Raw genomic sequence first — 24,121 nt, forward strand, 5'->3', positions numbered from 1 at the left:
TAGGGAACACCCCTTGCTCTGCACTGGTGCTTTATTTCCCATGTGGAAATAAATAAAGCACCCATTTCCTCAGGCTTCCAGCCTGCTGCTTCCCACTGCACTCACCTGCCACTGCACCACGGCACAAACAAAATACATTACACAACCTAACTAGCTCTGCAATTGCCCTTTTATTGCCCTGCTTCCTCCTGCAGTTGGGTGTGATGCCAGGAAACACAAGGTAGTTGTGAAAGATCAAGGACATTAAGAAGGGGGCTGTGGAAATCCTTGAGAAAGAGAGAAACACCTGTGTGCCTTTTACATTGCTTTCTAGGAGACGTTGCTGGAAATTGGACTTGGCACTTCCTCATGACTCCTGGCTTGAAGCCTGTTGCTCCTGGCACTTGGGTTATAAGTTCAGGCTGGCTGCAGTCTCAGCCTGATCTCTTGTGCCCTTCAGGGAACAAGTTCACCATCTGAAGTTCAGAGCAATGTGCTGGGCTGCTCCACAGGTTTTCTGCAGCCCAGCTCCTGCTGGGGGCTCCTTTGGTCCATCAGCAACACTTTCCAAACCAGCAGCCTTACAAAATGCTGACTTATTTCAGATAATCCCCCACCCACTTTTGAGCTTGTAATGTTAAAATATCAAAAAGTAATAAACAATGTTAACCTCCCCCTCAAAGTACAAAGCATGAGTTCCACTAAGTGGATCCACACAGCCAGCCTGAGTTTCAAATAAATACTTTACATTTTTTTCTTACAAAACTGAATATTACAGTGTTTATAAAATAAATAAATATCTATTGTAAATGGTTCCTTTTTATATTTCTCTTGGAGAAAGTCACAGGAGGTGTCCTTGGAAGCTTGAAGTGCCATTTTAAGAGTTTCTCTCTTGCATGTGTGGGTTGGGCAGCTTCTCAGGTGTTCAGTGTTGCACTGAGGCTGGGGGACACTGCAGGAGCCCACCTTCCTACAGCTCTGTACTCCCTGCACTTCTTGGCCTTGGTGCAGGCAAAAGGTACCTGATGAAAGAGAGGTGGTTGTGTTTATTTCTTCAAAATATATGGATGTTTTAGTTGTGAAGGAAAAGATCCTGGATATTTGTATTGCCACGTGAGACCTTGCATCTCTCTGAGGGGAGAGTAAAGTTTCTCCCTTGCAATTTCACTAGCAGTCTTCAGCTTGGACTTAGAGGTGTAACACCCATGGAAGTGCATAACACACTTCTAACACACAACTTGGACCTGTGTTGCATTTCCTCCACTGCTTCTTTTTCTCCAAAATTTTCACCAAAGTCCAGGGTGCTAGGAATATACTATATGCTAGGAATATACTGCAGGGATGAGGATGCTTTACAAACCTGGTCTGTGATTTTCTGAAATGATGGCACTTCACTCAGCTTGCCCCCACCTGAAGCTTGTATCCTGCACCCCCTGCACTAGGATAGCCTTGGTGGACAACCACAGTGCCTCAGCCTCTGCCCAGCGTGGCATCCTGGGCTTCCCTCACAGAGGCACAGTTTTCCTCTAAGACCACATTTTGTTTGAGATCCATCCTCCAAGTTGCTGCCTTCGAGCTGCATTGCCTGTGCTGAGGTTATTTTAGGAGCTGCAGAAGACTGGTGCAAGGGTCTGGCCACTGCTTCCACAACTGTTTTGTCCATAAACATAGTGTAGAGTGATGCTTCCACCACAGCATGCCTTGTCATGGGCACAGTGAATGTTTTCTAGCTGCCAGCACTCTTGGGCACCTGTAGCTGGCTGTGCAGTCAGGTTTCCCCTTCCCAGCTGTCTGTCTGAGGGCTCATTCCTGTGTCCCTCTCCATTCCAGGTTCAGCCTGGCTTGGGCAATGTGCAGGCAGCCCTGGTGTGGCTGGGCAGGGCCAAGTCTGGATTCTGGGCCCCAAGACCTGTGGGGGGGATTGCTGCAGCACCCTGAGGAAAGGCAGACCTACCCAGCAGGGCCAGGCTGGGTTCCTCTCTGGGTCACGCAGGTGCCTGAGGCAGTGGCACAGGAGGCAGGCGAGAAGCAGGAAGATCAGGGGGAGCAGCACCCCCACTGCAATGGCAATGGCTGGTGCCACGCTGCTGTCTGGACCTGTGGGGAAAGCAGCAGGAACTCAGTTTGTGCATGAAGTGAAAAAACAACTCAAAACCCATCTCAAGCATCCCTTGGCCATTCTCTGACGTAAAATGGGGTGGATAGGAGCACTGGGAGCACATTCCAGCACCATGCACACAAGTGGCACTGCCAGCAGACCTGTGCTTGGGGTCTGATGTGAGGGTCAGGCATGCAGAACAGCCCCTCTGAGCTACCCAGTGATGGCACATCTTGGTTTGTCACCTTATGTGACCGGGAACCCTGTCACAAAGCGTCCTTCACAGCGACAGGGATGCTCATGGTGGGTAAGGGGACCTGAGGAGCAGTAAGGCATTATGTGCCATTGGCCAGGGCATCTGGACATTCCATGGCACCTCCTCCATCCCTCCCAAGCCCAGCCACAGCTGCTCTTCCAGCTACCTTCCCCACCTGCTCCCAACCCTCTGAGGGGTTTTCTGATCTACCCCAGGAGGTGCTTCCCAATTTCTGCCCCACTCCAGAACAGAAACAGAGTTTCATACTGACCCTGCTCCAGGCTGTCTGTGGGCAGGACCAGGGTCACGTTTAGAGAAGGGTGTTGGATCATGCAGGTTATGGGGTACTCCTGAAGGATTTTGGAGTGGGTGTGGGTAAAATTGCTGATGACAGTCACAGTCTGGTTGCTGAATTTTATGTGGTACTCCCTTGGTTTCTGTTGCAGGACACTAGGAAGGTGCCAGGTTATTTTTGGAGCTGGTTTCCCTGTTGCTGAGCATCTCATCTCCACCATTTTCTGAGAGTCCTCAGCTTTGTCTGGACTGGGTATAAGTTTAGTTTCCACTTTGGGGTCTGAGATGGCTGTAAATAACAAAGTGACAAAGTCCATTAGTTTCTGCCTATGTTTGAGCAAAAAGCATGTGTATTTACAGTTATCTTGGAGGAAAAGCTTGCTATGGGAACTTAATTCCCCCTTCCCAAAGCCCCAGCAGTGACAAATAAACATGAAAGTGATCATGCAGCAGTCTGGAAGTGAAAAGCCAGAATAAAGAAAGGGCAAGAGGGTAGAAGCATCTGTTTCAGTTCTGTCACTAGCAACAGCATCCCAGCTGAAAAGTGGTGATTATGGCTGAGTTAAAAGCAGAAGGTAATGAAATTGTGAAGTCATATGCCCTTCTCTCTCTAAAAGTGCTGAGCTGCTTAAATAAGTTAGAACTACTTTCCTTTAAAATTACCTGCAGGATTAGCTTTACTGCTCTTTGAGGTGTGTAGGGTTGCAAATCAAAGGACTAAATGCATCTACTTGTGCAAGACAGTAATAGTGAATTTGTTTGTGGTTACACCGTAGGATTTCACCTGTGGAGGGTTTGTGCTTGCATAACCTTGTTTCCTCTTGTAAATGGGTTTTGGGTGCATCATAATATCCCTCAAAACCATCATGGAAGACGACTTCTTCTGAACACTCTCAATCCAGATTTGTGGATGCTGTCACATTTAATTTTAGTCTGGAAGAAGGATGGACTCTACAGGCATCATTCATGCTTACTTACTCACATAAAGCCTACTTGTTGATTCCCATTATACAAACTGAATTTGCAAGGAATAGATAAAAGTGAGAAGAAGTTGGTTTTAACCTGGGTAGAGTTCCAGGTGAGATATGAACATATAAGGTGTGTCCCATGTGAAAAATAATCTATTTATCCTTTGGTTTCAAATCATAACATAATTAAGATCAGAAGGGACTTCAGGAGACTGTCTAGTTCAAGTCTGTGCTCAGTTTGGTAAGGTCAGTTTGCACAGGCCAATATCTATGAAGGTGTGTAGTTCCATTTGGGAGTGCAATCCATGGGTTTCTGCATGGCAGCTCACCTGCCTGCCTTCACTTAGTCCATGTGCTGCTGGAATAGGGGTCTGAACCACACTCTACTTCTAGGTGTCTGTTTCTGAGAATATTGAGAACATTGCTTTTTTCAAAAGCATTTAGGCACAGTGGCAGTTCAAGTTTCAATCAAGTCTGAGTTACCATGAATGCCCTCTGATTAAAAAGGTAACCACTATGATTAGTAGAACTCCATGTGCATATTACTATGTACAGGAGAAAAATAACTGTGGTAAGTGCAATATTTATGCTGAAATTAATTTTTATCCGAACATTAGAATGTACCACTATAATTTAACAATCCTGCTTTTAAACAAGCAAACAAAACTTATTTTCGTCCTTCTTAGGAAAAACAGTGATTTTTCCTTTTGTGAGGTAAATAAAGATTTGGCTGTGAGGTGTAGCAGACACTGCAAAAAAAGGAAAAAGGTATGTGCCAAATGCATAATGGCACCTATAACCTCCTGTCACAATTCCAGATGTACCTCAAAAGGTTGTCTGTCTCTTGTAAGCTATAACTGTCAGAGGGTGAAAGCAACATATTGTATATCAACAATTTTTCTGCTTTTTGTTTGTTGTTTGATTTTTTTACAAGCCAGACTTTATTTACTTACTATGGTTCTGTGAGCCTACAAAAAAACCTTGTATTTCTCACTTTTTGCATCAACCATAGACGAAAAAATTAACCTCCACAGAGCTGCTGAAACCTCTGAGAAAAACAAGGAAAATGTGTAGGGGAATTTCAGTTGGAACTTCTCAAAATCCCCCATGTACAAAAAGAGTAGTATCACAAACAAATTATGTTTTGATTAATAAATGGTCTCTGAACTTCTTCTTTCACTCACAGGATGCATAAAAACAGCAGATCCACCCACTACATTTACTTCAAATATTAGGTTGCAAATTTCAAAAGCAATCAAAGGGAGAAAACACAGATGTTACCATAAAGGATAAGAAAAATTTCTCAGTCTCTTGCCATAAACACATACACTCTGTACGTGCTGCTCTTCTGACTAAGCAGTTCTTTCTCTTCTCACAATGGAGCCCAAGGAATGATCCTGTAGGGCTGAGCTCCTCTCCAGCAAATATCTGTAACAGATGCACTGTCAAAACCTGTAAGTGCTTGTTTTTGCAGTGAAGTCCTGCATAAACTGATGTGCTGGTGTGTTCTGGCTGTTCATGTTTGATTCATACACTTAACTGCTTCTTTTGCCTTTCATCAAAATATTTGTTTCCAGTGAAAAAGTCTTTGCCTGAGATGTTGTGTGCCAGTACTTGCTGAAGTCTCTCTTGTAGATCAGTATTGCAGATGTTCCCAAAATTGAGGTCTGTCAGCATTCTCAAATATTTGAAAAATGGATCTTCTGTAATGACTCTCTGTAATTAGAGGGGGACCATCAGGTCATGATATGTTTTTAATGTTTAAAAACATAGCAGTGGTGTTAACACAGAATGATAAAAGACTGTTGGAGTGAAAATATGCCTCATGATGACAGAAAGCTTCTTCCAACCATATGGGTGTTCACCAGCAGTACTGTGCCTTGGTTTCCTTGTCTAAGAAATTATGATGGCATTTTTCCAACTGTGCTCAAGGCTTCCAGGCAAAAGGTGCCACTTACATTGAAGGCAAAGGCAGGGAGTCTCCAAGGACAGCACAGCAAACATCCAAGGAATTTTGTGACTCGGCAAGTCTTGCTCATCCTCAGATGGTACATCTCCCTCTCTCCATACCTCACCCTTAGTTCTCATCCTGGATTTCATTCTCATCCTGTTTGACTATGAAGGTTGGTAAAATATTTCCAAAGTAAAATGAAGGGGGAAAGCAAAGACTACCAAGCTTACTTGAAACTATCCTGTTTCAAAATGGATTTTGCTGCAAGGTAGGACATTTCTGCTTCTTCCTGGGTTTGCTGTTTTCAGCCAGGCAGGTCTGACATCCCTCCAGTCATACCTGTTTCTTTTTCACAGTATTGTATCCAGTCCTTAGGTGGTTTCAGTTCCCCTCATCACATGGCTCTGGTGCCCCTCCTGTCCCAAAAAGGCTGCTGTAACAGGAATCACCAGCTTGTAAACCCCCTGGCAGTCCCCTCTTGAGGGCAAAGACGTGGCAGGGTTTCATTTTCAACTGGTGACTCTGATTTGCTCACCTTGCTCTGAACCTCTGAGCCTTGGGAGATTCCTGCAGGCTTTGCTCTCCCTCGTGGGACACCCTCTGGGCTTGTTCAGACAAGCTGTTCCCATCATTAGGAGATGAGGAATAACGAGCCAGACTGACTTTTAAGTACCATCATATTAATTAGCCTCAATGAAATAATCATATACAAACTGAAACCTCCTGTCAGAGTGCCAAAGGCTCAGTTTGTCCATGGTGACCCTCCAGGGCTGATTTGGCACAGCACATTACAGGAAAGCCACCATGCCCTTGGTGAGGCATCCTCTGGCAGTGGCCTTTGAGAGAAATCAAACCCTTCTCAGTTGATGCATTTTCATCTGAGGTGCAGGAAGAATATGTGTGGCAGCAGAAAAACATCCCAATTTTTTTTTAGAAGTAGTGCTCTGGTGAAGGACAAACCATAGCCAAAAATTAGTGAGTTTGGGAAGGAATTCCCCCATTTGGATAGAAAAAAAACCAAACCAAAACCAAAAGCCAAAAGAAATCTCTGTGTTTAGATGTACATGATTAAAGAGAATGAGAACCCTCTGCAATGCACTTCCTTGTTTTTCCTGTAAAGTATAATCAGTGTTTGCCCTCTGAATCACTCAGAATGGGATTTCTTTAGGAACTTTCCTCTTCATGTATGAAATACTGCATGAATTTCTCCTCAATTCTCTTTTCTGCCCTAGTTTTCCCAAAAGAGATGGGAAATAATTTTTGTCCCAGACTTGGTTTTCCCTTGTATTTCCCACTACCACCTCCTTTCCCCTGTAAGTTAGGAGCTTCCTTTCTCCACACAGAGAACTCCAGAGACATGCATATGGACATATGTGTCTGTGTCTTTGTCAGCAGAAGATATTAGGGATAAACAAAATACTCTGCAGGGGTCATGCCACCAGTGACAGGGCACAGACACTGATACTCTTCACATATGATCTTTGGCAATCTCATTTCCTGAGAGAGCCAGGAGCAATAGGGTGTCCTCAGAGCATGTTTAATGTATCAGCTTTGTCAGCTGGACAAAACCCAGCAGCTTTCCTCAAAAGATAAGCAGCTTTTTACTCTTGGTTCTTTTGAGATCATCTATTTGTCTTTATTTCAGGTTGCACATGCTAGTTGATAATTTCACATGGAGGTGAAAAATATCATCATCTTGACTCATGATTTGTTTCAACTCTCTTCTTTAAGCTAGTTGATGCTGACCTGCTCAAAATATTCATGTGTCAAATCCCACGAGCTGTACAGTATTTTTGCCACCTTCTTTTTATTTTTTTTTTTTTTTTCCTTTCATCCTTTTCCTGACTCCAGCCCAACCACTGTTATTTTTACTCTAGCTTGAAAACGAGCTTCCAGCTATTTAGGCCATGCACGTGCCTCCTTGCCTTTTGAATACTTTGCAATTTTTTTACTACCAAATGCAGAGCAAGTTAAAAATTGCCTGATTTCCAGGATTAGGGGGTGAGAGCAGCAGAGAAAGGAAGCAGAGGGGCACAAGGGTCATGGCTGTGGCCATGCAGCTGTCAGCACAGCACAGGACCAGGGAAACTTGGAGGAAGTCATGGGTTATGCATCAGGTTTGAATCTTGCTGTGGCTGACTTGAAGGGAAGAGAATTAAAGAACTGTTGAACACTGGTTTCTCATCAGAAGTAAAACCAGTGAGGGAGAGGTGCAGGGAGAACCATTTTTCCCATGTCAGTGTAGCAGTGTTAGGGAAGGTTTTTCACAGGAAAGATGACTTGGTCCTCAGATGAGTGCCCATACACAATTACAGTGCCTTACCATAAACCTTGAGACACATCCTGCCGGTGACAGCTCCCAAGGGAAAGGTGTTGAAGATGCATTTGTAGCATCCTTCATCCTGGAGGGTGACTCCATGAAGGGAGATGGCCGAGGCTTGTAGCTCGCTGTGGGCCAAGCTCATGCGGCTGGCGTAGGCCTTGGCTATCTTTTGGCCATTCAAGAAGCTGTAAGTTGCTATGTTGTCTTCAGCCCCATCTGTCTCCTTCTGCCAGGTCACCTGTAGCACGTCTTCTTTAGTGACTGACTGGCATGAAAAAGTAACATTTTCTCCCGCCTGGACTGACTGGACCTTTCTGTTCATCACCTGCACAGACGCTGGGGGAGAAGCAGGTGACACACTCAGCATTGCTCACATTCAACCCCTGCAGCCCCTCACCCTCATTTCCAAGCTGAGCAACTCTGGAGGACTTCTCTATCCCTCCATCTAGGGAAAAATTGGAAATGCAGCTTGAAAGAGCTACTCAGAGAATTTCACCAGAATTGTCACCTCTCACACCAAGCATGTCTCCAGCCTGATACCTGTGCTGCAGAGAGCACACTGAGAAAGGCAGCTCTGGTGCTGGGAGCCACTGATTTGTCTGCTAGGACTGCTATTCCACGGAGACATTCCCTGAACTTTTAACCATGCTGATGACCAAACAGCCCAATACCACTTTTTATCCCTCCTGTGGCATGGGGTGAAGCAAATCAGTAAAACTGCTAAAAATTATTATGTCTCACTATACAGCATGCAATCACACTTGTCAGAGACTGGCAGATCAGAAAACCAGAAGAAAAAGGAAAGGTGGGGAGGACCTGAGGTAAACTACATCTGTCCTCTTATCTCAGTATCAAAGTCATGCTGCAGAAGAGTCACCTGCAGAAGAGACCCTACTGAAGGCTCACAGGCACAGAACTTTCACATCATAAATGCCATAGTATTAAAAGTCTCCAGGAAAAAGAAGAAAACAATCAGTCTCCTCTTCCAACTTGTAGAACAATTGTTAAGGGTACAGGCAAGGTGAAACTGACAGCTCAGCTCCACAGTTCTCTTGGCATAAATAGTTTTCAAAGTTTATTTGTGCATGTCAGCATGGGAAGGGAGATATCAGCAGTAACAGTTGCAGCACTGAAAACATAATTCAATTTACAAGAAAGGGAAATACCTTTGCAGGGAAGGGTGAGGCTGGTTGCAGTGCCCAGAAGTACATTTACATTAGGCTAACCCACTCAACAAAGTGCTCTGAGACTCTGGCTGTGACCACGGCCAGGCAGATTTGCATCAAAGACCAAGAAACCAGTTGTCAAACTGTGCCAGTCACTTTGCTTTCCAGACCTTAGTAATGCCATAGGCAGCCTACAAACCATGGTCATGGAAGCTAGCTTGAAACTAATTCATCCTTTTCTACATGAATTTTAAATACAATACCAGTATTATACATCCATCCTATTGATGGTCTGAGCAGATACCTACAAGCACAGTTTTATAATTTCCTGCTTTATAATTTCCCCATTGCAATAAATTTATACATGAGTCCAGAATTTATAAATGCACTGGTGCTAAGTTAAGAAGTGGATGCTGTCAATGCAACCAGCAGTGACATGCCTGAGGCTCAGGAAAGTAGTACAGTGCCACAAGTGCTGCTTGCCCCAGGAGGGTGCAAGGTGGGGACTGCAGCACCCAGCAGCACAGAAGGAGGCTGGTACAGCCACTGAGGTCCCTGATGCTTTTGGGATAATGACACAGACACCCAGACAGACAAGGGAGTTACCTGGAGCAGCAATCCAGATGCTGGAGAGGATCAGGCAAGTGACTGTCATCATCTTAGCTGTGTGCTCAGTGAGACGAGCGAGTGTTTCTCTGACTGCTACTTCCCCATTCTTATACACTAACTCGAGGGATATTCCCAGGCATACAAATACTGTAAGCTACACCCAATAAAAACCTTGTGCCTCTGACATGTGACATGACAAGAAATGCCAGAAACTCAGGTTTTCCCAGTTGTGCTGCTAAGCAAAGGTACTGGGTTTTTTACAAGAACTTTGTCCATAAGGTTGGGTTTTCATAAGGATCTAAATGCAAACACAGATTTCAAAACTGGCTCAGCACCCAGTGTCTGTGGGTTGCAGGAGGAAAGGCCACCCTGGCCCTGACCTGAGCACCAGGAAAGGCCATGCTACAATGAGTGGTGCAAATGTCCCTACGTGTATCTCAGGAAACATTCTGGGGTCTGCAACCATCATGTAAATCAGTGAAGACCCAGGAGCTGCTGATGCCTCTGAAACACAACTCTTTTTCTAGGTTAAGGAGACCAAAGCAAGCCAAGAGGCAGACTCAGGCCCTAGGTCATGTGTTGCCTTAGGGAAACAGAGCCTTGGTCTCAGCTCTCTTCCACTGAGGTTGCCCCCATCTCCACAGATTCATGATCCTTTCCCAGCCCTTTCCCTTGGAAAGACACAGTTACCCTTACACAAGCACACCCTTCTTCCTCCACCATCACCTTAGATGACATAAAAATAGATCACAGAACTTGTTGAGTCATTGTTTTTGGGCATTTTTTCTTTGTCATTGTTATGCCTGTGTTCCTCCTTCTGTGTGGCTTGTGCTCACTGCAGAAACCAGCCAAGCCCTCAGCCCACTGCTGGCTCTCCTATGGCACAGGGGGCAGCCAGACTGAGACCTCATTTGCTAATCAAACTTCTACTAGTAAATTCTATTTTATGTTTCTGATTTCTGATTAGGTGGCTTACATTTTTGCAAATTCTTACTACCCCAAATGAATGTGATAGCAAATGAAATGTTTATTCTCAGTCAAATGGCTGCACAGGTTTGCCTCAAGTTATGCAAATCTGGCAGCAGGCCCAAACCATAATGTGATGCAAAACATTCCCAAATACACTTTCACATTTATGGCTCTTCTTCTCTGTAGTGGCGACTAATCTGAAAACAGAAACAGCTCAAGTATCAGTATTCCTCTAAAGAAACATTTTGGTTGTGCTTTTGAATAGGTTCAAGAATTCATTCCCATAAATCTGAAAAAATGCAGTTGCTTCATACTATTGTCTTTTTCCTTTGAGGTATCTTATTTTCCTTTCCTTGAGTTATTTGCATAGATGGACCTTCCTGCAAAATTTCTGGAAGGTCATTCTGGCCTGATCAAAATGTGAGATCACAGTTAGCGATCACAAAAGGAGCTGCACTTGATTTTAAAAATAATTGCAAGCCCAACTGGTGTGTAGGAAATATTCTTGTCAGCTTTAACAACCTTATTTTCTCCCAGAAACTCTGATCTTCCAGAACCCTTAAAAACTGTGTGCTGCTAGAGGAAACACTTTTCAATGAAGAGCAAACTTTCAGTCTTAGCAAAGGACAGAGATGTCTCTGCCAGTGGGAAAAATAGGTTGGCTTTAATTTGTTCCAGCATCCCTGGTGAGAAAGAGCTGTGTATGCTGGCTGCTCCTTCCCAGCTCTGCCCTTCCTCTGACAGCTCCTGGTGCCACAGGGAACCTGAGCCTGCAGGGACCTCTCTAAGAGCCTTCATGAGTCACTGTTTGCATGCACATCTGGCTGCTGCAGCATCTCTGACCACTCCCCTTTCCTCAGGGACCAGACAACATCAGCAGTTGATTAATTGCTTTAAACACGACATTTTACTCACAATGCGAGATCCATTAACCCGACCACTTATTTGAAATTTGTGAATGTATCTTTAAGTGCATGTGTTGCTGCTCTGTTCATCTTTGCATAGACCTTTGATGGATTACAGACCTTCTCCTTCCTTGCCAGTCAGATCCCATGTACTTAGCTTCAGTTGCACAATGTGCTCATTTCTGAGAACTGCCTGAACTTCAGTCACATCCCAAAGACAGCAAAAACTTGGGGATAAATTTGGCAGAAGTAGTTCTGCAACTACTGCTTGAAAAGCACAGTCATTTGTATTATTTTTTTTCATTTCTGCTTCACCACAATGTTCTCTTTAGTTCTGAGTAAATTAAAAAAGGGACATACAAGAATTGCACAGTCACAAAATGCCAGTATGTCCCCACAGATCAAGTGACTAATGCAGTTAATAATTCACACAGTTGAGCTTCCAGAAAACCTTGCTAAGGGAAGTCACTCAGGCACAATTAAAGTCTAAAACATTGGTTTGTCAACCACCAGGCTAAACCACTGTTTTTTCAGATATCCAAGCCCAGGCTAACAACTGGACATCTGCCTACCTTGTCAGAAGGATTCAGTGCTACCTCTCAAGACATTGTCTGTACAGAGAAAAAAGCAGGTGGAGAGGGTTTCATCCATTTCTGAATTGCAGAGACATTTTGGGAGTTGGTTCCTCAGCTCTAGTTGTAGGTGGAGCTGTTGGGAAACAGCTTGAATGCAATTGAACAGGTCTGGAACTTTATAACATGTTTGAGTAGTGCCTGCATATGGCAAATCTTCATCTCTGAGTTTGGAGAGCTGCAGTACACTGGGTTAAGACAGCAGCTGCATCTACCAACATCTGCTCCAGCCTCTGGCACAGCATCAGGGCAGGCTGTGGCAGTTCAAAGCCAAAGGATGCTGCAGGACCAGGTGCTCATTTGAACAGGGTTGCAGACAAATTGTGTTTGTGCACAGGTTTCAGATCAGAGCACACAAGGGTACACAGACACAGCTGCTTATCCTTGTCATGTTTGAATTGGAGGTGTGGGATCTGTGAACTCTCCCCAAACTGGACTCCCTCCCCCTGCTATCACTCTGCTGTCAGCTGCAAGTTGCAGCTTCTGCTGCTGAAATCTGGTGTTGGGCTGCCTAGCCAAGTGCAAAACAGAATAAAAATAGAGGGCTGCTCAGTGGAGACCTAGCTCATGGTGGTGTACCTCTCTCTGCAAAACCACACGTTCCCAGGGGACAGTGTTCTTAGAGTGTCCTGTTTACTGCCTGACACTTCTTACCTCTGAGGTTTGTTGAAACAGACACCTGAAGTCACACAGATTTATTATTTTTTTTGTCTGTCAATGTACGGCAATTACAATGTGTCAACTAAAACTTGCTTCCTCCCCAGCCAACAAGCCCTGCAAATTATATTCAAATTCTATTTTTCCTCTTCTTTGTATCTCAGGAGAAAGAAAAGGAATAAAAGTATAATTTTTTTTTTTTTTAAAGGACAGAAAGGAGACATAGAAGCACAAAAAGACTGTACTGGAAATCTTCAGTAGCAAAGGATATGTTTCATTGTGGTTTGAAGTGTTTGTTTTTTACCATTCAGTTTGTCACAGCATTTCTCAGAAGAGAAGATGGCTAGTGGTTTCCTCTTGCCAAAAGCACCCTAAGTTGCTATTTCAGACTGCAGAACCAGAGTGAGTCCATTCTGCAGCACATTAGCCCTTTGTGGAGGGCAGCAGCTCATCCCTGCACCCCAAGAAGCTGCATCACTCATCCATTCCACCCCTCTTCCTCTCCCACCCCCACTTGTTAATGTCTGCATGCAGTGGAGACCTTGGGGTGGTTTTTGGTTTTTTCAGGTGCGCAACCTCTGAGTGCTGCACATGCTTACAGTGAGATAACGACCTGCTTTGGTCACTGAGCTCCATTCTGTAGAACAGCCAGTACAGAAAACAATTCAACCACACCAAAACTGGCTACCAAAGGGTGCAGAGATCCAGTGGAAGAATGGGAAACTGCCTACCAAAAATAAGGTAGGTCCAATACCATTTTATATTTAATTACTGAACAATAGGATGAAGAGAGTGATCCCGAAACAAACAATACTTGCAATCAGCCTCAAGGGATCATGCAAGGCACCATGAGGAGCTTCTTGATTAACAAAACATAATTTAGCAAGCAAATTAAGATGAACAATATAGTTTTTTGTGTGTCAAAGAGTATTGCCTCAGGATGATGTTTACAGAGGTGACATTGTCTGTAAGGTCCCAGCAGAGAGTATGCTGAAGGGAGACAGGGAGTCCACTCTGGTGAGGAACAAAAAGAACAGAGAATACCTTTCATCTGCTCCAAGTTTCCAGGCAGGAAAACTACACTTAGAGAAGATTCACCTTGTTATCTCTTATCTGTTGCTGCCAGGTCTCATAAAGACAAGCTTTTATATATAGACTATATAGAAATAGACTAAATTCTACTATATATTTCAATGCTGTACATGAGATATGTGAGTATCCTATACTTATGTACAACAGTGATCAGGAATATACTGTCTCCTAAGGAATTATAAAGACAGAGGAGGATGCTCAACAGGAACCACCTGGGATGGGTGGAAAATTCCCTTTCTTGTTCATTGTCTTCTTGATAGGTCAAAGAAAAGTCATGCAACCTCTGAGTAATGCACTCTGACTGCATACTTGGTCTTAAGGAGCACAGATGAGGCACTTCATTGCCAAAATTCAACATTCTTCTTGTTTGCAAAGAGAACACATTTCTCGTGTCTCTTTGCAGGTCTGTGGTCAGATGTCCATGTTGTGACCACATTACCTGGCCTTGAGGAAAAGGGCAGAAGTTCCCCAAAGCATGAAGCCTTGTTCTCAGAAGCAGTCTGAGCTGAGGCAAACAAAATGCATGTGAAACCTCACCTGTGGCAGCAAGAAGCAGTGATGAGCTCATGTGCCTTAAGGATCTCTGGTCCAGCCCTTAGCTCCCAGGCTCACTGGACCCTTCACTGCTTTAAGTGGTCTTGCCACCCTTACACGTGGGATTTGTGCTGCTTTTGAAGTAATTCCTGATTGCTTTCTAGGAGCAGGAATAAGAATTTTTAATAAGAACTTTATAAGCAAGGTTTTTGTAAGGCAGGTTTTTTCTGCTATCTTAATGGGGCCATGAAACTCATATCCCCCTCAGAGGGGAGGGGGCACTGCCATAAAGACATCACTGGCACAGTGCTGTGCCCCAGTCTGTGCTCATGCAGCTCCACACCCTGTTTTCTTCACTTACAAAAACTCCAGCAAACCACTGCCAGGAGAAGTCATTCAGGGAGAGCATTGACCATGGCAGACTGCAACTGCAAATCATCTCACTCCAGCTGCTGCTGCTGAGCTGTGCCAGCTTGGGGTGATTTTTGTGCAGCACATCTCAGTCATAGCTGCTCCACTGCTGACAAAGCCATGCCTTTCAGAAAAATCATAAACTTTGCAGAAGTTCAGAGGGATGGAGAAATGACGAGGGTGGGGTTTTGGATTTGGTTTTGGTTTTTTTTTTCCCAGAGAAACAGTCATTCCTATGCGGCGACTCAGCATCCTTGCAAAACTCTGGTGCTGCAGAGGTCCAGTCCTGGCCACTGCTGCTCTCCAGGCAGTATGAGAGGCAGAGACTGAGGGACAGCTAGGAAAGGATCCTCTGCTCCACAGCACAGGGCCAGCTCAGAGTCAGGCTAAAGGGAAAGCTCAGGTTACAGCACAAAGTTTATGTATATCTCAAAACAGGCAGCTCATCCACATAAAATTCCTAAGTAATGAGGCTCATGAATTTACATCATCCAGCTGTCAGCATCTCTCCTGAGTAACTTTAACTAGATGTGGAAAAGAGTCAAAGTAGATGCTTTGTCAAGCAGCCAGCCACAGAGCAAGAATGGCACTTTTTATTTGGTGCCATATGGGGAGTTTTGAGGGTTTGGCAGTTTTGTGTCAGAGGTGGTGAGTTTAAGGAGTCGGGTAAGAATTGGGTATTTTTGGAGGAAGGTCCAGCTCTTTCTAGATCAGCAACCTCTTATTGTGGGACACCAAGTTAGACAGAGCCAACAGCTGCAGCAGGTCCCTCCTGAAGCCCCACAGCAGCTCAGAGCAGCTTCCCATTTCTGGAAGCAGGTGAGTCTGGCATCACCCCTCACTGAGGTGGCTCTGTGGGTGTGACCTTACCAGCAGCAGCCCACAAACTGCCCAGGATGTGCCCCCTGCTCCAGGGACAGAAAATGGTATTCACTGCCCTGTCTCAGCCCTTTGGCAGCTGGGTTGAAGTAAATTCAGACTGAAGGCAACTTTAGTTTCAGGTGTACAAAGCAGGCAACACAAACTTGAGCTCTTGAGCTCATAAGCAGCAGCTGCTAGGAGAAAATGTTGCAGACCCTACCATTTACCTGTAAACTCTGCTGCTTTCTCTGTAATCAATTTTTTTACTCTTTCCTTCTTCCTATACATCCCCATGGCTACCATTTCACCCTTTCTGTTTGCAGTGTTTGCTTTTGATAGACCTTTCTTTATTTGGTTTGACCACTTCCCGAGCATGACAAGCCCTATAGCATAGTTCATGCAGCTTCTCTGCAAAGAGATAATGAAACTATGGAAAGAAAGAAAGAAAAGGAAATCCTTTGTTCTTATTTTAATGAATCACATTTGTTCTCTTTCACAACTGCTGCCCAGAGCTATTTCCCAGCATTTTTACTAATAAAGTTATAATTGCTTCAATAAGCCTCAGCCCAATAAGAGCCAACCCTTCAGAGCTCCTCTCCACCCACAGGCAAGCTGGGCTCCCTTTCTCTGACTGCTGGGGACCTGCCTCAAAGAGTAGCATGAATGCAGATGCTGAGAAAAGCTTTGAATTCTCAGACCATACAATGCATATTCCTTGCAGGATTACATGATTGACTAAATAAGAATTTATCTAAGAATTATGCATCAGTTTACACATCTAATTTGCTATAGGAACATATTCTATTTATCCTTTGACAGTCCAGGGGAAGAGCTATCCAAACCCAACAGCCTTTTCATCTGAGCAAGACTAAAAAATCCAACTGAAATTCTGGTTTCAGAAACCAACTGAAAATAAACAAGAAAAAGTGGAATAAATAGACAAAACAAAAATACTTATATCAAACTCACAAGGTCTGACAGCTACAACAGCCTCGTAACAGCCCATTATAAATACATACACATTATATTTTAAATGTAGCTCATGGGACTTCCATTGAATTGTATGAAATTGTCACACTGTCATCTCCAACTCAGCTAGAGAATTTTATATCCAGTATAGGCAAAACTCATATATATAAGTCAAAGAAAACCAGGTAGGTAACCTGGAATGAGGTAGTATTATAGCTTTAGTTTTATACCCAGTTGTAATGAAAGCTATCTAAGTTCTCCCACGAAATAGAAAATTGGGAAATTCACTAATATTTGCAAAACTTTCTGCTACTCTTATAAGAGCATCAGGGACATCTACAGAAAGAAATTATTCCAGGTGAGTTGCATAACTTAGGTAGTTTATAAAAGAAATGAGACCTAAGAGCACACATTTAGCAAGGAAAGTATCAACAGCAAAAAAGAATAATGGCATTACCTGTTTTCCTCAGTCCTGGGAAAGAAAAAAATGCAAATAAGCAATCTGAGGCTGATTCATAATGTACCTCCACCCGCATGCTGTGTGTAATCCCTGAATTCATATGACTTGGCAGCTTTACATCCCTTAGCACATTTTTTAAATATGTATAAACCTGGCACACAAATATTAGGACTACATTGTGAAATGTTTGTTAATTACTGGCCTATTACAAGAGCAAAATTGTAAACCATAAGCAACAGTACACACCCCAAAAAGCCTAGCTCTTATTACCAAGAAACTTGCTAACAACAACCTGAACACCATGTAAAGGTTCCTAACTTTGCCAAATAATTTCAGTACTTAAGCCTGCAAGTAAAGTCTTCTGCTTGAACCAGGAGGGATTATTTCAACTGCTAGAGATCAGATCTGCTAGCCTTGCACTCACCCCCATGTGTCTGCTCTTTTCTGTTGCACTGTTAATGTGTTTTTCTTCCTTTTTCTTTTTCCCAAGACATGCTAGAGGTCAGAGTGATGTAGATCATTTGTGGGAACATGAGACTGGTTCTTTCTTTCCTATCTCTTTCCAATATTTACTGCTAGAGCTGTTTAATATGGACAAGCCCAGAAAGGCTGGATGCTCCTCCAACCCCCAATCTTTGCTGCTGTTCTGCCAGGGTTCCCAGGGAACAAAGGCTGTACTTCCCAGGAGCAGCTAAATGCTGTAATACCTGCCAACAGCTGCCACCCTCAATCCCTGGACCTATGATTTGTGCCTCTCTGCCCTGTGGCAGTCCTTGCTTCTGAAACCCTGAGAGCAGGGCTGGGTTCCAGCCTCTGGGGGAGAACAGCAGCAGGGAAGCTGCATAAAGTGCTTGTCCAAACAGCTGGAGAAGGCATCTCCCTATGCATTTACATGTGCCCCTGGCTGGCAGCAGGAGGTGAGGACCATGAAGCCCCAGATCTTCCTGCTCACCTTTATTTCCATCCCCTAGGTGGAAAGTGCCCGTCTCCATCCGGAGAAACAGATACTCCCACAAGCACAGTAAGTAAACAAGCTGCTGGAGCCCCTTGGGGATGGTGTGGCATGGCCTGAGTGGGGACAATGGGGAGCTCTCAGCATCCACTGGGCTGCCAGCACAGCACAGCCTTATCTGCTCACACACCTGACCCTGCTCCCCTGACACAAGCACTGCTTAGGTCTTTCTGTAAACACACATCATCAGTATGAGGTGTTCTCCTAAAAAAACCTGTTTCTTCATACTGAGCATGCAAATAGGGAGACTCTATGATACCAGGATCATGTGCTCATGTGAATCAGGAGGTCTTGGTTTAGGTTCAGGCTGCTGCCTTTCCCCTCTTTTGACTAAAACCACTCATGTAGCAAAGGTATAATATTTTTACCAGTTTCACAAGTTGCAGTATTAGCAAAAACCTTCTTGTTAGTCATCTACATTGTCAGTTTCATGGCAGTGTAAAGGCAGCACAACAATGTTTGAAAACATCATAAATTCTCTAAGATGGCAGCTTTAATGCAATCTTGAGAGACTGACATCTCTCCTGTCATGTTGCAAAACAAGTGGGCTTAAAAAGCCCTGTTATCTTCAGCAAAAGTGAAATTTCAGCTTTGCAATTTTACAGGAACAGCATGTTCAATCCACCTCATATTAAGAACCAGCCAGACTGATAAAGACAAAGCTAGAAGAAAGCAAGATGTAAAATGACAGTCCTCTGCCACCTAGATGTTTATGGGACAGAGACACAAATTTCCAGAAATCTCCATAGTGCCAAACCTGTGCAGACAGACACCAGCACATGTGGCACATGGTAGTGCCTCTGTGCTTCAGCACCAGCCAGCAATTCCAGGCAGAATTAAGGCTGCATGGGTCATAAAGCTAAAACACAGTCAGAAAGCAAGAACTCTCATTTCTAAGACAGACATGCAAAACTAATTTCAGTTAGTTAAATGAAACAAAACCAAAACAAATCGAAAAACCCAAGAAGATTGCACGGCTAGGTTTATTTCAGTTTAGTGAGCAGTGACGTGTGACACAAGTGTGTATAAACTAGAGACAAGATAAATCTCAAAAAGCCATGAGATTTATTTAACTCTCAGAGATTCAACCCTTTTCCCTGCTATTGTCACAAAAGTTCATGCTTTTGCACAGCCTATGTTCAGTCTGTCAATAAATGCTGTGCTGATGAAAATCCTTGTTTAGTGTTGCTACACCAGAGAATGACAATCACATGTGTTTTCTTCCTCTTTCCTCAGCACAGACCTACAGCCATCAACCAGGTTCCATCAAGGTAAAGACTAAAACTGATTTTCCCTCCCCACCACTCACTGGGCAACTGAGTCCAAAACATCCACATATTAGAAGGACAAAGTGTCCATCATGTTCCTGCAGAAGGAAGAAAAGCCCATAATCAGACTATTGCTCAGGATGCAGAAAAACACCAGCTTAAGCCTACATACAAAATAAATGTATGCACATAAAACTGTAACTCTGAGATTTAGCCCCACTCTTGGGCAGCCAGTGGCCAAACAGATTGCAGCACATACTCATCATTTCTGAGGCTGAGTATAATTTGTCTGGCCCAAATCAGACAATTCAGGAGACTGAACCTTGGGATGAAGTCTTGGTGAATGTTCTGTGACTTACAACTCACAGCTGTGAGGATGCTTCTCTCTCCTCCTCCTCCCCTTCTCCACTCAGCTTTTTGGTAGCCAATCTCTTGACTACTGGCATGTTTCCCAAAAGAGTTTCAGCATGACATTTTCTAAAAGGAATTTAAATGGACTATTGCCAACCAGGTTTAGTAATAAATCTTCTGTTGAAAAACAAAGGGAGATTTAATACTTTGAGGCTTAAAGGGTTTTTAGTTAATCTTTGCACTATAAAAAAATGGCTGATGTATCAACAAATGGCTGTCTCTTGGAAAAGACTAAGGTTTCCCCTTCCAGTATCTCACTGCCTCTAGAAGGAAGAAAAGAAAGAAAGAAAAAACTCCACAAAAACCAAACATGCCCTTTCAGGTTGCACCTTTAGTTTCTGATAAATCAGAATAGAGCAAATGGTTGTAATTGCAATGCAGGAAAGACTGGTAAGATGAACACACTGCCTGTTCATCTTACCTCCCTGTTTTGGGGACAGCTTTAGGAGTTCTGGCAATGCACCCCAGAGAAATTTAAGAGGAATTCTGTAACTTGGTGTGTGCCCTGCTGCTCGGCTCCAATTTATCACCCTGGAAGGCAGGGGTGGGGGAACAGCCACTCCCCAACTGTTGCACCTCACACCCTTGTGTGGTTATTTGTCTGTGGTTCTTTGTGTGTATTAACATGCTGAGTTCCTAGAGGCAGGAGCTGAGTGCCTGTGGTTTGCTGCCTCTGTTTTGTAAAAAGTTCATTTTAGCAGAGGGTAAATGAAGTTACTGCTTGAGTCCCTGATGACAAACTATCACCAGAAGCCCCATGTACTGCAGAACAAAGTGCTGCCCTTTAGCAGCCTGAGTTGGTTTAGTTTTGGTTTCTTTCCTTTTTTTTTTTTTTTTTTTTTTAAGAAAGATGACATCAGTATAGCGAAAGTTGGTGCCCAGAAGATAAGTGGGTGTTTAGCAAAAAATTTTGAAGAAAGTGAGCAAGATGACAGAAAAGGGTGTGATGAAATGACTTCATCATGTGTACCTGTGAGCGTGGGATGGACTGTGGGGGAAGAGAAGGGGGTGGAAATGTAATGGGGAACCTGCCAAATAGCTGTCTTGTTTTGAGAGTTTTTGGTGTCCCAAGGAAAAGCCCCAGAGCATGGTTTGAAAACAGTCCTTGCAGAGCTGTTAGTGCAAGAGGAGAGATGCCCCTTCTGAGTGTTAAATTTGGCCTGTGAATAATGGAAATTTTCACACTTGCTCCATTGGCATGTGGGACAAATCACTCCACCTCTGCACTTCAGTCTCCCTGCTGATAAGAGGTTGATGATAACAGCCTTTCAAAACACGATGATTGGAAGGATTCTGGAAAATGTGACTCAGAGCAACTCTTGGTCAAGACTTAGTCAAGTCATAGACCTATGTGTTTGAAGGGATACAAGAGATACTCCAGACTTCACTGAGTAGATTGAGAGTCAGTCATGAAAATCAAGAGCCTACCTCTCCTCATGTCACATGCTAAGAGAAAATCTGCTGTCCTTCTTTGCAATCATGGCTAAGGGAGGAGAGAGCCATGCACCTGATGATAAGCAAGTCTACCCTGATTGTTCTGCTCCTTAAAATTTCTGGAATTTCTACATCTCAAAACTTTATAAAACTTCTAATCAAAAAATCCGAATTTCTTTTCACTGAAGTGTTCTCAAGGTCAGGAGATGTTCCACACAAAGCAGAATCTAAACAGACAATATGATTTATATAAACTTGGAAAAGCCAAGGTGAATTCTGCAGGAATTTTGTTCTAACACTGTTGTTCTTCTAGGCTTAAAAGCTAACCCTTTGAAGTTTTTAACCCATGAAACAGAGACCTCAATTCTACTTACAGAGTGTGGAAGGGAGCTAAAATGTCACCAAGAACCCGGCAGCACTCATTCAGAATATTCAAAATACTGCCAGTACTGCAGACAACAGAGGAAACCACTATAAAACTGGTGTTACTCACTGGCTTCAGTACTCAGTGCATTCCAATCAAGAACATAAGGCAAACAAATTATTAACTTCTGGCTCCAAGTACTTAATCAGTGATCAGTGCACAGTGGCACAAGATTTAATGAGTCATCCTGCCAGATATTTAATGCACAATCACCCACAGCCCATTAGCAAACAGCTTCAGGAGGCAAAAGGAGGGACAAGTCTAAACAGAGCTGGGAAGGCATTTGCCCACAGAATCTTACCTCCTCCTTCTTTCTCTTCCTTCTGTTTCCAAGGACAGCATCAGATGAGGGCTGCTGGGGATGGGATTCCGTTTCTGGACAGTTCATCTCCTGAACAGCCACACACACACACTAAATTGCCTCCCAGACCCTACAGTCTCTCTGGCAGCTTGTTGTGACTCCTGTCCTTTTCTCCCTCTGTTTTCTTATGCTTTTCATTCTACAAGTCACCCTGGCCCCCTTCCTTCAGTTCTTTCCCTAAACCCCCCACATTGTTCAACCCCCCCCAGTGCTCTCCCTTCACATGCATGGGTGCAGTGTCCCATGGAGCTCTCCCTTCGTGCCCATCAGCTCCCAGTCCCTGCTCGGGTGGGTGTCACAGGGCTCATCTCTCTCGGGACAGCCCGGGGTGATCCAGGCTCCATCAGTGCTGTGTGCTCCCTCCTGTGGTGATAAGCTTTTCCCAAGGCAGCACTGATTTACCAAAATACTGTATTGGTCTGATAGCACTACTCAATTGTGATGGAGGTGAGGAAATCTTCTAATACACACTGCAGAATTGCAGGTGATCACAAAGTCTATTTATTAACAAAAGCTTCAAACAAATATATATTCATAATAACAGCCCCTCCCATCCCTCAATTCCTATGGTAATTAGCTTGAATCACTATTAAGCATGTGTGGTTGGCTTCTTAAATTAAGTCTGGGATTCTTTTTGTGGGGAGGGGGTCTTAAAAGGACGAAGTAAGGTGAGTCTTCCTCGCCCTGAACTCTCAACCTTTTATATCATTGACAACACAAGTAGTTTCCAGGGATAGTCCAATTTTTCGCAGAATAGGTGTCTGATTGTATTGTTCACATCTCTTTGGGGTCTGCTTTCTGGCTTCATCTTTTCCCATTGTAAGCACAGTTGAGCAAACATAAAATGACAGGCAATCAATTATTTACGTTTCAGACAGTTATCTCAAGCCCAGTTTTCTTCTAACTTTTAATTATTTTCAGCAAGGCCTTTTAATTAATTCTAGTAAATAGCTAACTTTAACTAAAAGCCTAATTTTTCTAAGATTAGTGTTTCAGCACTGCTAAGGGGGCTGGGGGGTGTTGGGCTCTCCAGATGTGCAGCCACAGCCTGCTCAGCTGGGAAACAACTGTGGATTTACTAACCTAACACTGCATGTATTAATTAGTCAAAAGCACTGTGTGAGTGCACAGGCTACACCAGGTCTGCTCACATCTCCAAACTTCCTCAGGGTATAATCCTACTACTCTTTCTCTCTTCCTCCTTTTCCCCCTCAGGAACACGTTGCCAAAAAGGATTCAATGAACTCCAGTGAACTGTGGTACTCGACTGTCAGCCACGAAGTAAAACACGAAGTCTCTGTCATTGACAGCAATAATGAGACAGAATATGCACTTATCAGTGTGCCCAAGAGGAAGGCAAATGTCACCAGCCCTGAAGAGCATAGTGAATATGATGATGTCCTGGTAACTTAGAAGTCACTGTTTTTTGCAGCCAGGGTAACCATCTCACCTCAAACAAATCTCTCTTTCTTGTTATCAAGCTTACCCATTAAGCTGCATCTATCAGTCATTTACTATGAGACAAACCTGTCCACAAACAGCTGATCAGAGAAAGAAATATGGACTGGGTGCTGGACTTGAGAACTAAACCAGGAGGAATCAGTAGCCACTGCCATCATAAAACAGTGATCCTCTATAGAAAATTAGCAGCTACAATTTTTCTGGACTTTTAGAATACTTATTTTTTTAAAAGGGCCTTAAAGAACTACTGATATAAATCTCAAAAATACAATTATAAAAGGGTCTTTCTGTTTGTTTCATGTTTTAAATAAAAGCATAAACCTTGTGTTAGAGGCACTTAATCTTGTCAAAAATTTTTCTGACATGCTTGATTTGTATCATTATACAATGCAAAATTTTTATAAAGAACTAATTTCTGAAATTCCCCCCTCTCCTTTCTAATGTAATACTACTTATTGTGAAGTCTTAAATCTGGAATTAAATAAAAAAATAAAACCAATATACTGCATGTAAAACAAATATTATGCCCATGAGCAAACAGTCAATACTGATCCTGCCCAGGTGGTAAATACCTCTGAGAAGCAGAAGTCCAGGTGCTGCTTCCATGACACAAAGC

At 43.5% G+C, this 24,121-nt stretch overlaps 2 protein-coding genes across 4 annotated transcripts; one reads left to right on the forward strand and one right to left on the reverse strand.

Moving 5' to 3' along the window:
• Nucleotides 1–300: 300 nt before the first annotated feature.
• LOC306808229 (OX-2 membrane glycoprotein-like) lies at nt 301–22,057 on the reverse strand. 3 transcript variants are annotated; one of them, XM_079318553.1, is made up of 5 exons: nt 9,642–9,758; nt 7,870–8,205; nt 2,605–2,916; nt 1,934–2,076; nt 301–1,001 (listed from the first exon to the last, which is right to left on the reverse strand). In XM_079318553.1, the coding sequence occupies exons 1-5, from the start codon at nt 9,691–9,693 to the stop codon at nt 897–899; spliced, it is 948 nt and encodes a 315-aa protein (XP_079174679.1). In that variant the 5' UTR covers nt 9,694–9,758; the 3' UTR covers nt 301–896. The 3 variants fall into 3 exon arrangements, with proteins under 3 accessions (XP_079174679.1, XP_079174678.1, XP_079174677.1); XM_079318552.1 differs by lacking the exons at nt 301–1,001; nt 9,642–9,758 and adding an exon at nt 21,985–22,057 and having other exon boundaries at nt 1,578–2,076; XM_079318551.1 differs by lacking the exon at nt 301–1,001 and having other exon boundaries at nt 1,578–2,076.
• LOC306808316 (uncharacterized protein) lies at nt 13,333–24,017 on the forward strand. The gene is made up of 4 exons (XM_079318761.1): nt 13,333–13,548; nt 18,106–18,155; nt 19,383–19,417; nt 23,260–24,017. Exons 1-4 carry the CDS (start codon nt 13,523–13,525, stop codon nt 23,455–23,457), a joined length of 309 nt encoding a protein of 102 aa, XP_079174887.1. The 5' UTR covers nt 13,333–13,522; the 3' UTR covers nt 23,458–24,017.
• The last annotated feature ends 104 nt before the right edge of the window (nt 24,018–24,121 follow it).

The sequence above is a fragment of the Erithacus rubecula genome (assembly GCF_903797595.1).
Source record: "Erithacus rubecula genome assembly, chromosome: 1".
In the NCBI taxonomy this organism is placed as follows: domain Eukaryota; kingdom Metazoa; phylum Chordata; class Aves; order Passeriformes; family Muscicapidae; genus Erithacus; species Erithacus rubecula.